General features: G+C 54.1%; 1 protein-coding gene across 1 annotated transcript; it reads right to left on the reverse strand.

Moving 5' to 3' along the window:
- Positions 1–256: 256 nt before the first annotated feature.
- Positions 257–7,240, reverse strand: PPIF (peptidylprolyl isomerase F). The gene is made up of 6 exons (XM_040242613.1): positions 6,921–7,240; positions 5,643–5,673; positions 5,110–5,198; positions 3,280–3,376; positions 2,674–2,749; positions 257–1,162 (listed from the first exon to the last, which is right to left on the reverse strand). The coding sequence occupies exons 1-6, from the start codon at positions 7,116–7,118 to the stop codon at positions 1,027–1,029; spliced, it is 627 nt and encodes a 208-aa protein (XP_040098547.1). The 5' UTR covers positions 7,119–7,240; the 3' UTR covers positions 257–1,026.
- Between the last annotated feature and the right edge of the window lie 6,713 nt (positions 7,241–13,953).

The raw sequence follows: 13,953 nt of genomic DNA on the forward strand, positions 1-13,953 counted from the left end.
TGAGCAGAACTGAGGCTCAGTCACCCAGAGGCATACCAGGGCGCTAGGGTGGGCTGTGGGTGCTGAGACAGTTTGTCTGAGCCTGTTTCCTCTCCTGTTGAACAGGATAACAAGAATACCCTCAGAGGTTGCTGGTGGACTGCAAGTCCACATAAAGGCCCTGCTCAGAGCACGGAGTGACAGCAGTTAACAATAAATGCTGGCTCCAAACACCTGTGTTATAGACAGTGCTTGCTAAAGGCATGGACACCAGACAGTCCTTTATAGAAAATAGGATTTATTTTCACATCTAAGGTGAACATAAAGAAATTTTCCAAAAGTATATTGTGTACATAATCAATAGATTTAATTTATTAAACACACAGGAAAAACAAATCAAAGCCCACCAGGAAAACACACCTTGACTTCCTTCCAGAGCACATAGCACTTACAGGCTATTTCTATTTTCAACCTGGGAATTCACATTGACAAGGCACAGCTTGCAGTGGGGTCTGTCCCCCGGTTCAGCTGCTTCCACCCCCATGGGCTCTCCCCAAATACAAGAGCAGCAAACCAAGGGGATTCACAGTGGCTGGGATTAAAGGCCGCGGCTGTGGGACCGTCACAAAGGCCTGGAGTGCGCTCCGAAGGCCAAGCTCTGTAGGTCTGTGGCCTGCGCCTCCAACTCAGGTAACGCCACAGCCTGGAGTAGTTAGTGTCACAGCTTCAGCTCCAGGGAGTCTAGTGAAATTATTCCGATCAGAAAGACAGTATTAAACAGACATGACAGCCCTTTACAGCAACTGGCTTTCCCCTGTGGTCAAAGAAAAGGCAGAAACCGCCTTCAAAGCTAACCCATCATCTGTGCCCGAGGCACGGGTGAACTTGAGCCGGGCGGTCACAGGCAATGCCTACGAGGAGCGGCAACACTGTATCCACAATGGGCGTCCAGAAACGGGGGCTGGGGAAGGAAGGGCACTAGGGAAGCTGCCCGGTGGGTCCTGTGGGGTCTGACACTCCTGAGAGGCCTCCTGGAAGCACACAGGGTCAGCTCAACTGGCCGCAGTCTGTGATGACAATCTTCTTGGATGTCTTCCCACTCTTGGAGCCAAAAGATTCTATTTTCTTCACGACGTCCATGCCCTCTTTCACATGGCCAAACACAACATGTTTGCCATCCAGCCTGGGAGGAGAGGTGAGCCAGGTAAGCAGAAACGAGAGCGCTGCAATGTCACCCGGGGTCACAGTCCCTTGGTCAGGGAACTATTTACTGAAAACAGCAGTTCTGAAAGGAACTCGGACTGAAAAGCTGGCCCAGCCTCTCACAGGTCCCATATGGAGCCTTGCTGAGTTCCCCAGCACACACCAGAGGATGGCTCCCTCCCAGGCTGTGCTCTGGCTCACCTGCTGTGCGACCTCAGCCCAGGCCACTCAACCTGAATCCTGGGAACCTCACCTACAAAGAGTGAATTGTTCTCATTCTGCACAGGGAGATGATGGGATATTGAACTACTCTGAAGAAATAAGTCTGTGTAAATGGAATCATTTTAAGGTTTGTTTTTTTTTTTTTAATGTGGACCATTTTTGAAGTCTTTATTGAATTTGTTACAATATTGTTTCTAGGGTTTATTTATGGGTTTTTTTTTTTTTTTGGACACGAGGCATCTGGGATATGAACTCCCTGACCAAGCATCAAACCCATACCCCCTGCATCAGAAGGTGGACTCTTAACCACTGGAGCACCAGGAAAGGCCCTTATGGAACTGCCTTAACTGTCAGGAACTCTGAGGTGAGAGCCAAGATGATATGTATGGTGAACCTACTCGAGTCCCAAGCAGCTCTCAGCCTGAGAGAGTCCCGAGAATCTAAAAGGCAGCTCAGTTCAGGGCCATCAACCAAGCCTGGTTACACTTTGGGTTCCACTAGGGGTTTTCACAGAAGGAGGGCAGGCAGGGCCAGCAACAACCTGCCCACTCCAACATCCGTGTCCCTTCTGGCTCAGAGGCTACAGATCACTAGTATCCGCCACCACCCGGGTCTCCCTAAAGTCCTTGGAAACGGGCTTTATTATGTTTTAGCTCCAGGCCAGCTGTTGTCCCCTTACCCGGCTGAGATGCCTCAGGGTGAGGACACAGGGGACTCTGGGAAGCGAAAACTGTGGGAAACTGACCTGGGAAGACATCCCTAAAATACAAGGGCAATGGGAAAGAGGGTTCCTGGGGGGCTGGTGGCTGCCACAGGCTGGTGCTAATGCCTAATGAGAAATCCGGTGTGATATCCAAAAGCTGTCTACTGCAGCATTTTCCAAGGTGCAGCCCAACGTTAAATAAGCTGGGAAACGGCAGGTTAAACCAAGTGAGCAAGCTTCTGCCACAAGCCATCCCGAGGCCTGGTAAGTTCTGCAGCATTTCCCCAAAGTATTTTGTAAAAGAATTCTTTCCTGTGTGTACATGTGCATGCTCAGAACACTGAGAAATTCCAGCTACAGCAACAATGGGAAGCCTGATCAAAGACAGAGTTGCAAAATAACCCAAATTAGTCCTCAATCCTTTCGGGGCCTTTCTCCTCTTACACACTCAGCCGGGTGAGGGCTACTGCCCCAGAGCAGAGAGTTTGGCCTCAAACTACCCTCCCCCTCCAGCTCAAGGCCACCCCTGCTACCCTGAGGGCCTGGACCAGGAGCCAGCAACTCACCAGTCTGTCTTTATGGTGCAAATGAAGAACTGGGAGCCGTTGGTGTTGGGGCCCGCATTGGCCATGGACAGGACACCTGCGAAAACAAGGGATGAGCAGGCTGTCCCAGGAGGCATCTCACCTGGGAGCTGTTCAAGAGCGGATGATGTACACCACAGGAAGGAGGCTTGGGGCTGAAGCTACTTGGGGCTCAGAAGAGGAGAGCCAAGCCCAGAGCACACAGCCACCCAGGGCCTGTCCGCCTTGACGACACAGGAGGGAAGGGCCTCCTGGAAGCTCTCAGTGGTAGAGCAGGGGCAGGACCTCCAGCCCTGAACTCTAGCTTTTTCCACATCGCACGTTGGGTTCTCAAGGTAACACAAAGCTAGGGCTTTGCTTAACGGCTCTCAGAGAATGGTGGTCAAAGAAAGGTTTGTTTTTGAAACAGAGCTCAGGATAAAAAAGCCTCTGGGACAATCCAGTAAGCCCACCTATCACCCTGAAGGAAGGAAGATGTGTCCCTAGATGCGGAGCTATCCGGTTGCAGCCTCCAGGCCTGCTGGGGTGGCAGCGCCAGGCTCACAGCTCAGGGCACATACCCAGGTGGAGACTGACAGCCTTACTCACCCGGCCCCTCGTGCTTCAGCTTGAAGTTCTCGTCAGGAAAGCGGCTTCCATAGATGGACTTTCCCCCCGTGCCATTGTGGTTGGTGAAGTCACCAGCCTGTGAACACGGAGCGCCAGCTGAGTGTCGCCACTAGAGCTGGCAGAGGGGTGCTATTCCCATGCTGGGACACAGCGCCCAGCCCTCCAGGGCCCACCCAGCTGGGAGCCCTCAGCCAAAGGGGTCAGAAAACACCCAATGATAGAAGGGCTAATATAATGCTAAGGAGCGTAAGCAACAACAAAATAAAGGTTTAATACTTTCTGCCCCAATAACTACCCTGGTTTCTGAATGATTCATTTTTGTCTGAGTGAGATTTTAAATGATCCTTAAAAATTCTCAGCCATTTCGAGCTGCTTCTTAAGAGACCTAGAATTTTCTACCCACAACTCTTGGAGGGTAAACAAGGAGGAGGCCAGCAGTCCCTGTTCCCCGGTGTGGTCTGTGGGTAGCTGGCACAGAGCCAGGTCCCTCCGCTGAGCCCCAGTTCCTGTCCCAGCATCTCCCTTCCACCCAGCCTAGGACAAAGTCCACCCAGGGCTGGTGGTCTTCCTCACGGCTTGCCCGAGGCTTCCACAAGGAGCCACAGACAGAAGAGCCCAGGGTCTGCCAGCCCCAGCCCCCAGCCCCCATCATATTGCTCTTTTCCTGAGATGACCTCCTCAGGTGAAAGGGATCACCTGACCAGCTCTGCTTTTGAAGCATCCACAAATGCCAATAAGGTGTCCCCAGAGAGGACCGGGCCTCCCGGTGCCTGGTCCCACCATCCCATGCTTCCAAGAGCCCACCAGCTTTGGAGTCCCTGCCCCTGCCTACTGTGGTGAGAGTAAGATCCTAGCCCAGCTTGGACATCTGCTTCGGCTCCTGCTCAATCTACAGCCTCAGGCAGAGCTGGGGACCTCTGCAGCTGAGAGCCATGGGCTGTGGCCAGGCCTGTCCCACAGCCACAAGCCCCGCCAGTCACTGCGTTCCTCATGTTCAACACGTCAGCAGGCCCAGCCCCAACCCATGCCACTCACCATGATGTGATGACAGCCACCAGGTCAGGGTAGAGGGAACTGGGGGGCAGAAATCCCAGCTGAAAGGACTTCAAAGAGGTCATGACAGCCATGCTCCTGCCTCCAGGCCTGCTGGCCTCAGACATGAGCCCCTGTCTTAGCAGGGTCTGACCTAACACAGGACAACCCTTAGCATGGCTCAGGTCCTGGCACCAGCGGAAATTCTCGCCTGCCACACCTACCCACAAAACTTCTAACACAGCAAAGCTAATGCTTCTGAAAAGAGGCCGAACATATGACTAAAGAGCAAATGCATTTAACCGAGAAAGATGCCCTATGCTGGAGAGAGGCTCCAAGTCCGGACCTGCGTGTTCTTGTCTGTGCCTGGCCTCCCTCCTCCTCCCCTTCCTCCTCATCTCCTATGCCGAGTGCTTGGTGGGACACACTGGGGGCTGTGGGCAGAGACCGAATACACTGTTACTCCAAAGCCTCCAGCACATCCACACCCCGATGCCATTCTCCCTCCGCCGCTCCACTCTCCCAGCCCTGCCAAGCAGGGCCGACCTGCCGCTTGTCCTGTTGCTTAGCTCCTGGGGCAGGGAAGGGATTATGGCTGCCAGGACAAGCTCCAGACTCTCAGAAGGAGAGGACAGGCTGAGCGAATGGCCGTGGTTGCCCTCCATCCAGTACTCTCCAGGCACAAGCACACTGGCTATTCTCCGTGATATTCTCCAACGTGCCCCCGTCTCTATGCCACTTACAGAAGAAGTCGAGGCAGGAAGAGGCCCACCATACCTGGCACATGAAGGACGGAATCACTCTGTGGAATGTGGACCCTTTGTATCCGAAGCCCTTCTCCCCGGTGCACAGGGCTCTGAAGTTCTCTGGGGTGGCGGGGGGAGCGGGAGGTGAAGGAAAAAAGCAGGTCAGCAGGGCCAGGCCTCAGTGCAGGGGCCACAGCTGGTTCTAGCCGGCGCCCTCTCTACGCACCCACCCCCCGGACATGGAAAGACCCCTGCCCCGGGGTCTCTGCTGACCGTGTGACCTGGGACAAATCATCCTGTGCCCTGACCGCAGCATCTGAGCACTGTGGCAGGAGTAGCACCGGGTCAGTGGGGCAAGGAGTCCAAGTAAGTCCACCCTCCACCAGGAGGCTCAGAGAGGGTCAGAGGCTGCTCCAAGGTCCCCAGCAGCTGAGCACATGTGGTGGTGTACTCCCATCTGGCCATAGGTCTCCACCCTGACTCCTCTCACCATCCCACCCACCTCGCCATGCCCCTCTCTCTTCCATGTGGCCCAGACTCAGAAGGCCCCAGTCCCCGTCTTACCTGCTGTCTTTGGGACGACATCTGCCTTCAGCTGCGGGGAAAGGAGAGGGAAGACAGGCTCAGTCCAGAGGCAGAAGAAGGAAGGACCCAACCCCCTACACGGTCCAGGAGCCAGGGAAAGCACCATTCCTGTCATTCTCAATCCTCCGTGGGAGGCCACCTAAGCAATCATTTCTGCCAGCTGCTTCCTGAACTGCAGGTTGGGAGGGGCAGCCTCGATTTCCCAGTCTGTCAGAAGAGATGACAACACCACCCTGGCCTTCTTCTGGGGGCAGAACTGGCAGAGCTGCTTCAGCTGGGCCCAAAGCATCAGAGACCCAGGGCTTGGAGAGGGTGGCCCCGGGGGGGAGCCAGTCCAAGCTCCCCAGTGGGCAGGTGGGAAACTGAGGCTCAGAGGCAGGAGGGTCAGGGAAAGGGAAGGCTGGAGCCCCATCCAAGCCTGCCTCTGGCCTCCCAGTTGCAAGAGCCACTCTGGTGCCGAACCTTTAAAATAAACAGGTGCTCTCCATTTTCCAGAAGAGGAAACCGAGGTTTAACTGAGACACCTTTGTTTAAAATGGGCTTGTAGGCTACATCCAAGCTTCCCTTCTGTTACTTTCTGGACTGTGTAGGTTTCTTGCTTTGTCTTTCAAAAAGGCCCACAGAGCTGGGACAGGCACTGTGTTACCTTGGGAGGGTGGCTGGGGTTGGGGTTGGAGCGAAGAGCTCTGAGCACAGTGCCCTGACCCCAAGAGGTCTAGGCCACGTCTGTCTGGTGGCTGGAGCTTGCGGCCAGGCCAGCCGGAACTGCTGGGAGAGGAGGCGGCCCAAAACCACCTTAGCTCTCCCGACAGCCCGATAGCGGGGGGCGGGCCTGGGGCCGGCTCCGCCTTCTGCAAGGGCCACCACGTGAGCTTCCAGCCCGCCCGCCGCCCCGACCCCCGAGCCCCTTGACACACCCACCTCGAAGCTTGGGCCTAGGCGCTCACCCGGTTAAGTCTCGGAGCCCCTCCGCGGCCGGCCAGCGGGGCGGACCCTCCTAGCCTACGATCTGACCTTGAGCTTTCTCCTCCACACGCGCCTTCCCTCCCGCCTCCACTAGTCCAAAGATCCGAAGGGGAGGCCTGGAGAGACCAGTCCGATGCCCCTTCTTAAGAGATGGGGAAACTGAGGCCCAGAGCCCGGGGGCAGGAAGCAAGGTCACCCAGCGAGCCAGGCACAGCGCCGGCCTGGAGTCCAAGACTCTTCCGGGACCATCCCCCACGCCCAGTCCAGCGCGGTCCGGTCCGGTGGTCTCACCTCCAGCACCACGCGGCCGAGCGGCTGCCCGTCAGCGCCCACGTCCAGGTACACGAGCGGGTTCCCGGAGGAAGAGGACGGGCCGCGGGAGCCGCTGCCGCTGCTGCAAGCGCGGACCGCGGGGAGGCGCAGGTGCGCTGAGCGCGGGCCGGAGAGCAGGCCGAGCAGGCGGGGGCCGCAGCGGAGCGCCAGCATCATGGGCTCGCGGGTCCGAGCTAGAGATCAACCGGCGAACGGAGAGGACGGAAGGGAGGGTCACTAGTGCACAGAGGGCAGAGTCAGCGGCTGCCGCGCACCGCCGCCTTTATTGGCCCAGCCGGCCTCGCGGCCCCGCCTCCATCCCGCCCCCTCCAACCTGTTCGCGGGCTCTCCCTGCTGGTCCCAGCTGGCAGCGCACCCCGGCTGGTGGGGCGGCGAGGCGTGAAGTCTGAACACACCCCAACCAGGGCTGGAGACCTGAGGGACAGATACGACTTCGCCAAGGGAGGCCGGTTCTATTTTGTGAGGGTCCCAATAGATGAAAAGGAGGGGTAAATGCTAAAACGTGGTTAACTCCAAAATAGGAGCCGCCATATGTTTTTCTTTGAATATAACAGAAGTCTGCCTTTGAGGCTTTTGTGTTCACTGTCCCTTGCCCCATAAGCCCTGCAAATGGACAGAGAGACCAAGAAAGACCGTGGCAACTGAGAGTCAGTCAAAGAAAGTTGGAGACGAGAGGCGGGATTAGAATGAGAAGTGACAGGAGGAGACAGGCAGACACCTCCCATTGTGAACACAGGGCTCCTTGTCCAAGCCTGGGCTTGTCTCCAGATGCTTCTAGAAACCAGTCCCTCTTCCAGACTCAGCCTGGGCCTGTCATGCTCTTACCAGACCCCCAGCCCTCTGCCAGGACTGGGTCTGACTCCCCGTCCCTGACCCCCAGACTGATAGTCCTGAATGCCAGCAACCAGGACAGATGGCTGCTAGCTCCCCTCCTGCCCCCAATCCTGCCCCCAAAACTGCCTCTGCGGGTAACATAGCACAGGGGCCAGTCCAAGGAAAAGCGAGAAGGCAAGATGGGACGAGAAGGGGAACTGAGAGCGAGGAACCACAGTGAGGGGGAATCGACCCCCCAGGCTGAGGTGGGCTTCACAGAAGCCTGCGGGCATGGGAGGCCCACAGGAAATGAATGACTGGAAGGGGACTTGGCGGAGCATCTGAGCCAACATCTGCAGTTCCCAAGATGTGTGACTGAGGCTGGGAGAGAGGAAGGCGCTGCCCAGAGGTCAGCGAACCGGGAAGTCCCCCGCCGCCAGCGGCTCTGCAGAATAGTGTGTGATTCTAATCTCTCCCCTTCTTGTTTTCCAGGTCTGTTCCAAGAATGAAAGGAACAAGAGTAAGGGGGCTGGTCAGCTATTAAGTGCTGTGCCGTGAGCGTCAGTGCAGGGCAGAGCGTGGATGGTTTTTGCTCAGACAGTGGTGGGCCTCAGCTGCAGGGGCTCAGAGTTCTGAGTGGGGAGAGAAGAGGGTGGGATTTGGGCCTTGGAGTCAGATGAACTTAAACTCTAAATTGACCTGCCCCAGACCCTGAAATGACTCTGGGAAGAGGTCAGGCAGAAAAATGCTGACCTGAGGCAATTCATGAGGGCAGAGCAGAGGGTCCTAGCTGCATGGGAATACTGGCTTGGCCCTTTTCTGGAAGTCCACAGTCCTCTTCTCTATTTCTGGCCCAGGAGGAGCCTGGTCACTCATTGATACCCCAGCTGCCTCCTGGAGCCCAGATGCTCCCCAGGTCCCAGTCCAGGACAGGGCCTCACTCTGTCCTGAGGAATAGCTTCTCCTTTTTGTGATTGTACCTTGAAGTAGAATAGGCTTGCTGAGGAAGCTGGCTTGCTCCCTGCCCTGTGTGGGCCCCCAGCACATCCCCCACATCCTCCCCTATATCAGTGCATACTGCAGATTACAAAGAGGAAGAGAAGAATCACCTTACATGTCAGTTCCAGGCCCTGGGCTCATATAGCTCTTAGCTAACCAAGTATATTCTCAGTCCCCTATTGTCTCGCAAGCCGGCTCCTGGAGGGACTCTGTCTCAATGGAGTATGAGAGCCCGGCGCCAGGGAAGAGCTGCCTTCACTTGTGTAACGGCTTTAATTTCCAAAGCCCTTGCCTAGCCCTCACCGCAGCCTGAGAAGCAGTTCCATTGCATAGATGGGGAAGCAAGGCCCAAAGTGTTAGGTGGGGGAGTTGCCCAAGGACAGAGCTGGAAGGAGTCTGACTCCGAAATCAGGGTTTGCATTTGTCGTGATTATCAAGGAGCTGGTAGTTGGGACAGAGTGGGGAGGGCAAGAGAGACCAACCTTGGACAGATGACACAGCAAGAGAGAAACTAAGGAGTTAGCCAGGGGGCTGTGGAACTTAGGGGACAAGGAAGATGGTTTCTGTCTGGGGGGTCAGCCTGGAGACAACTGCATTTGAGGGACAGAGACAAAAGGATGCAGAGAGGAGATTCCAGAGGGGGAACGAGTCAAGGCCAGCCCAGCACTAGGAGAGGTCAGGCCACCTTCAAGGAAAGGCTCCAGTGTTAACCATGAGCTGAAAGCCTTGCAGGGGATGAGGTGTGGCAGTCATAGAGAATCCTGAAGGCCAGCTTGAGGTCTCACATTGTTGAATAGCACTGGGAAACCATGGATGGTACAACACTTCATCCCACTGTGTTACACCTTCTATCCTCTTTGGAAAATCAGACATCATCACTGCCTCTTGCCTGAGCCAGAGAAAATTCCACCTGCTCCACAGGCTCGGCTGTGAAATCATTTCTTCCTGTGCTGACTTCAGTCAGCATCAGGAGCAGGGACTGTCCCTGGACTGAGCCAGGGACTGAAGCATGCCCAGTCCCCACCCAGGTGTGATGGGGCAGGTGTCACCACTCACCTGGCTCTGAAGCTATTTGTAGACTCTGTGTCATCCTCAGAAACAGCAGTTTCTCTCTGCTCAGCCCAAGTGGCTTCTTATCCAGGGTGTTAATGGTTTTCATCACTCAGGGATCCTGTAAAGCCATCTTTAGGCCTCACAGAGCCAAAGAACAGTCAGATTATGCTGACATCTGGGGTTGCAAGCTCAGGTACCTGTTGGGGCCAGGCAGTGACACCTCAGGGTGAAGCATGCTGGGCAAGGCTATAGGGAGAAAGTGGAGGCGGCACTGTGTCCAAACAGCACAGTTCAAGGGCAGCTCCTGCCCCAGCCAGTCAATTACTGTACATATACAATGGGTCCAGTGTAGTCAGTCTTCTCATTTTTCAATAAAAACTGAAAACTTTGGGTTTTATGGAAATCTCCCAACTCATATATTGGCAACTCATTTTAAAATAAAATTAAACCCTGAATTAGCCCTAAACAGCATATTCACACCCTGGCTGGGGCCTCTGGACCTGTAGTTTGCAAGCTCGGATCTCTACTATGTAGATGAGAGACCTGAAGTTCAGAGAGGGACAGGAACTTGCTTCTGGTCACACAGCTTCGAAGTACTGGGACTGTGGTCAAACCCCTCTCTTCACACTTACCGGGGCTCTTTCTGCAAGATTCACTCAGCAGACATGTTTTCAGGGCTCCTACTAAATGTGGGGTCTGAGCTTTGCCCTCGAGATACAGAATAGCTCCTGTTTCTTCTAGGTGGTCTGTGGGGTTACTAATGTCTGCGTCACAGAATTGTGGGAGCTGGTAATGACACCCCACTCCAGTACTCTTGCCTGGAAAATCCCATGGATGGAGGAGCCTGGTAGGCTGCAGTCCATGGGGTCGCTAAGAGTCGGGCACGACTGACTTCACTTTCACTTTTCACTTTCATGCATTGGAGAAGGAAATGGCAACCCACTCCAGTATTCTTGCCTGGAGAATCCCAGGGAGAGAGGAGCCTGGTGGGCTGCCATCTATGGGGTCGCACAGAGTTGGACACGACTGAAGTGACTTAGCAGCAGCAGCAGCAGCAGGAAGCTGGTGAGGGGCACTGAATGTGAGGGCCTCTGTGAATGAATGAATGAGTGAATAAATGCACACTGCCTAACCTAGGCCAGCTGAGGACTCAGTCAAAGTGGGAAGGATGGCTTCGACTGAATGATATGGTGCCCTATGGATATGTACCCTAAGGTGCACTCCTGTGAGTGGGATTTTTTATGGGTGGATTTAAAAACATATATATTTATTATTTTTATTTGGTTTTGCTGGGCCATAGTCAGAGTATGTGGGATCTAGTTCTTCAACCAGGGATCAAACTTTGCCCCCTACCTTGGGAGTGTGGAGTCTTAGCCACTGGACCACCAGGGAAGTTCCTGATAGATGGATTTTCTTATGGGTAGATTTTTACTACTACTGACCCAAGACTCCCTTTAATAATGTAAGAACACCATCACCACACCAACTGGTGTGTAATATTTGCAGGCTTGCTTAAGTATATTCATAAGACCGTGTGTCTTTTGATCCACAACACAACTTGTGAGGTCAGCTGGGCTGGAATGTTATCTCACCTGGTACTGAAGCGACTTAGCAGCAGCAGCAGCAGCAGAGGAGGAAACTGGAGCCGTAAGTAGCAAAGTGGCAGATAGCTGAAGGCTATACCGAGGAGCCAGCCCTTGAGCCAGAGTCACTGAGTTTGGGCTCTCTCGACTCTATAAAACAGTCATGGGGCTAAGACTCCATGCTTCCAATGCAGGGGGCCTGGGTTCAATCCCTGGTTAGGGAACTAGATCTCACATGCTGCAAGTAAGACCAGGGTGGCCAAGTAAACAAACAGATACAAAGTTATGATGGCATCTTTCCCTGACCCTACCCCCAGTGAATCAGGCGGTCTCTAAGATGGTCCCCAGTGATGCCCCAGTAGTCACAGCCTGGCGTTGCCCCCATTTTGGATGTGGGCTGGACATAACAACTTCCTCCTAGTGAACAGAATAGGGCAAAAGTGATGGGGTGCCTCTTCCAAGATCAGGCCACAAGGAGACTGTGCTTTCTGCCTTGGGCTCGCTCTCTCCGTCTCTCCTCAGCAGCTGCCCTGTTAAGGCACTCAGGCAGCCTGTGGAGGCCCTGGTGGTGAGGAACCCAAACTGGCCACTACAGGAGAGACTTGGACATGGCGTCTTCTGCAGGCAGCCAGCAGCCATGTGAGCCAGCCTGGACGTGGATCCTGCAGGCCCTGTAGAGCCCTGGGGTGACTGCCACCCAGCTGGCACCTTGACTACCACCTCCTGAGAGACCTTGAGCCAGGAGACCCAGCTAAACCATGCCCGGACATCTGACCCACAGGAACCCTGAGACAATAAGATGCTTGTTCCTTTAAGCTCCTCAGTGTTGGGTCACATGTTATGCAGCACAGATAACTAATAGATAGATGATACCTGTAGCCAGGGCCCTTTAAAACCCAGCTCCTATCCCATCGCTCCACACACAGCTCCATGCTGACCTGCCATCTCAGCAGGCTTGTGTCTTCAGCCACTCTTGGCAGAGACCTCAGGGCCCAGTTGGCAACAACTGGCCCTGAGAGATGGCCTGATGGGTCTTGGTGACCATGTGGGCTGGGCTGCTATTGTTGTCTCATTCCTCTGAAGGAGAATATGTGGAGCCTGAGAGAGAGGGGAAGGTGTGAGGAAGCCATTGGCAAGAGGGCCTGAGCTAGGGATTAGCCATGGCATTCCAGTGGCCTCAGAGAAAGGACAGTAGTTCTTAATAACTTGGTGCAGGGCTTTGCACTAAGCACTTTCTAGACATCACCCCATCCTCAGGAGAAACCTGCTAACTGGGGGATTCGCTTTGTTTACAGATGAAGGAATGGGTGTCCAGAGAGGGTAAGCAATTTCTCCAAGGTCCCTCTAGTGTCAAGTGGAGACTGGCATTCTTCCCCATTCCCTTTGGCTATGTGTCTTCCTTCAGGAACTGGTGGGTTCCAAGTGGCACCACTTAGGTGGATCATACCAGATATCATCCCTTTCATGCAGCCTTTCTTCCGGCTAGCCTGACAGAGTGCTTGGCGGTTTTGATGTGCAATCCCATCTATCCTTGTGATAACTCCACAAGGGAGAGGCTCCTGTCTGCACGTGGTGAGGACAGCTCCAAGCCAGTGACTTACCCAAGGCCACACAGATACCAGGTGGCTGAGCAGAACTTGCCCAGGTCTGGCTGGCTCCAAAGCTTGCATTGTCCCCCGCTCTGGCTGGGTCTTCTTGCGCTAGAGAATCTACCATTGGTTTTCAGCCCTGCTGGAGATGGTGTCTACTTGCACAGGTGAGCGATGTATAAACACAGTTATTCACACAGAGTCAACAGGAAAAGGAGCCCTCAGCAGGACTCAAGAGCTTCCCAAGGAAGCTCAGGTCAGCCATCATGCACACCCACTCCCACCTGTGTTGACCAGCCCTGGTTGGTATTGTTATCCTAAGGATAGGGCCTCATTGCCACATTCCCTAAAAGTGGGACTTGAGCCTCTGCCAAGACTAAGGGGCTGCTTGGGCCAACCTCATCTGAGCTCTGGGCTCTACTCTGTGGCTGCCAGGAAGCAAGAGCCTGCAATTCTGCATCCCCAGCCCCTCTTTCGGTTTGTTTCTCCTGTTGACCTGTGTGATTTTCTTGAATCTATTGGCTTTATCCTCAGTCTCTACTTACTAACATTTATATCTCTTCCTCTTCCAGTTGAATAAATTGCCTTCGAATTAACATTGCCTACCCTCTACATAATCAAGATTGCCTACCAGTGATGGCAAGTGTTGTTTTTTCTTCCAATTAAAATAAGCGCTATAGTCTTGGATGCTTGATGACAGTAAGAATATTTATCATTTACTGCACACTCAATATGATTGCACATGGTAAGAATTTACATTCTTTCTTCCTATTTTGGCTGTGCCACATGGCTTGTGGGATCTTAGCTCCTTGACCAGGGATTGAACCTGGGCCTTTGACAGGGAGAGCATGAAGTCCTAACCACTGGACTGCCAAGGAATGCCCTATATTACTTCTTAATCCTCCATGGCCCTTAAGAACAGGTACTAGTGTTAACTGATCTTTATAAAGCAGT

Source organism: Oryx dammah, unplaced genomic scaffold, assembly GCF_014754425.2.
Source record: "Oryx dammah isolate SB20612 unplaced genomic scaffold, SCBI_Odam_1.1 HiC_scaffold_6, whole genome shotgun sequence".
NCBI lineage: Eukaryota > Metazoa > Chordata > Mammalia > Artiodactyla > Bovidae > Oryx > Oryx dammah.

Bases quoted from the DNA above. Each gene is read 5' to 3' on its own strand.
- PPIF (XM_040242613.1), bottom strand. From the start codon at position 7,118: ATGATGCTGGCGCTCCGCTGCGGCCCCCGCCTGCTCGGCCTGCTCTCC. The intron at 5,199-5,642 runs GTAAGACGGGGA...CCGCCACCCCAG, and splicing joins TGTCGTCCCAAAGACAGCAG to AGAACTTCAGAGCCCTGTGC. The intron at 1,163-2,673 runs GTGAGTTGCTGG...CTCTCCTCCCAG, and splicing joins TGCACCATAAAGACAGACTG to GCTGGATGGCAAACATGTTG.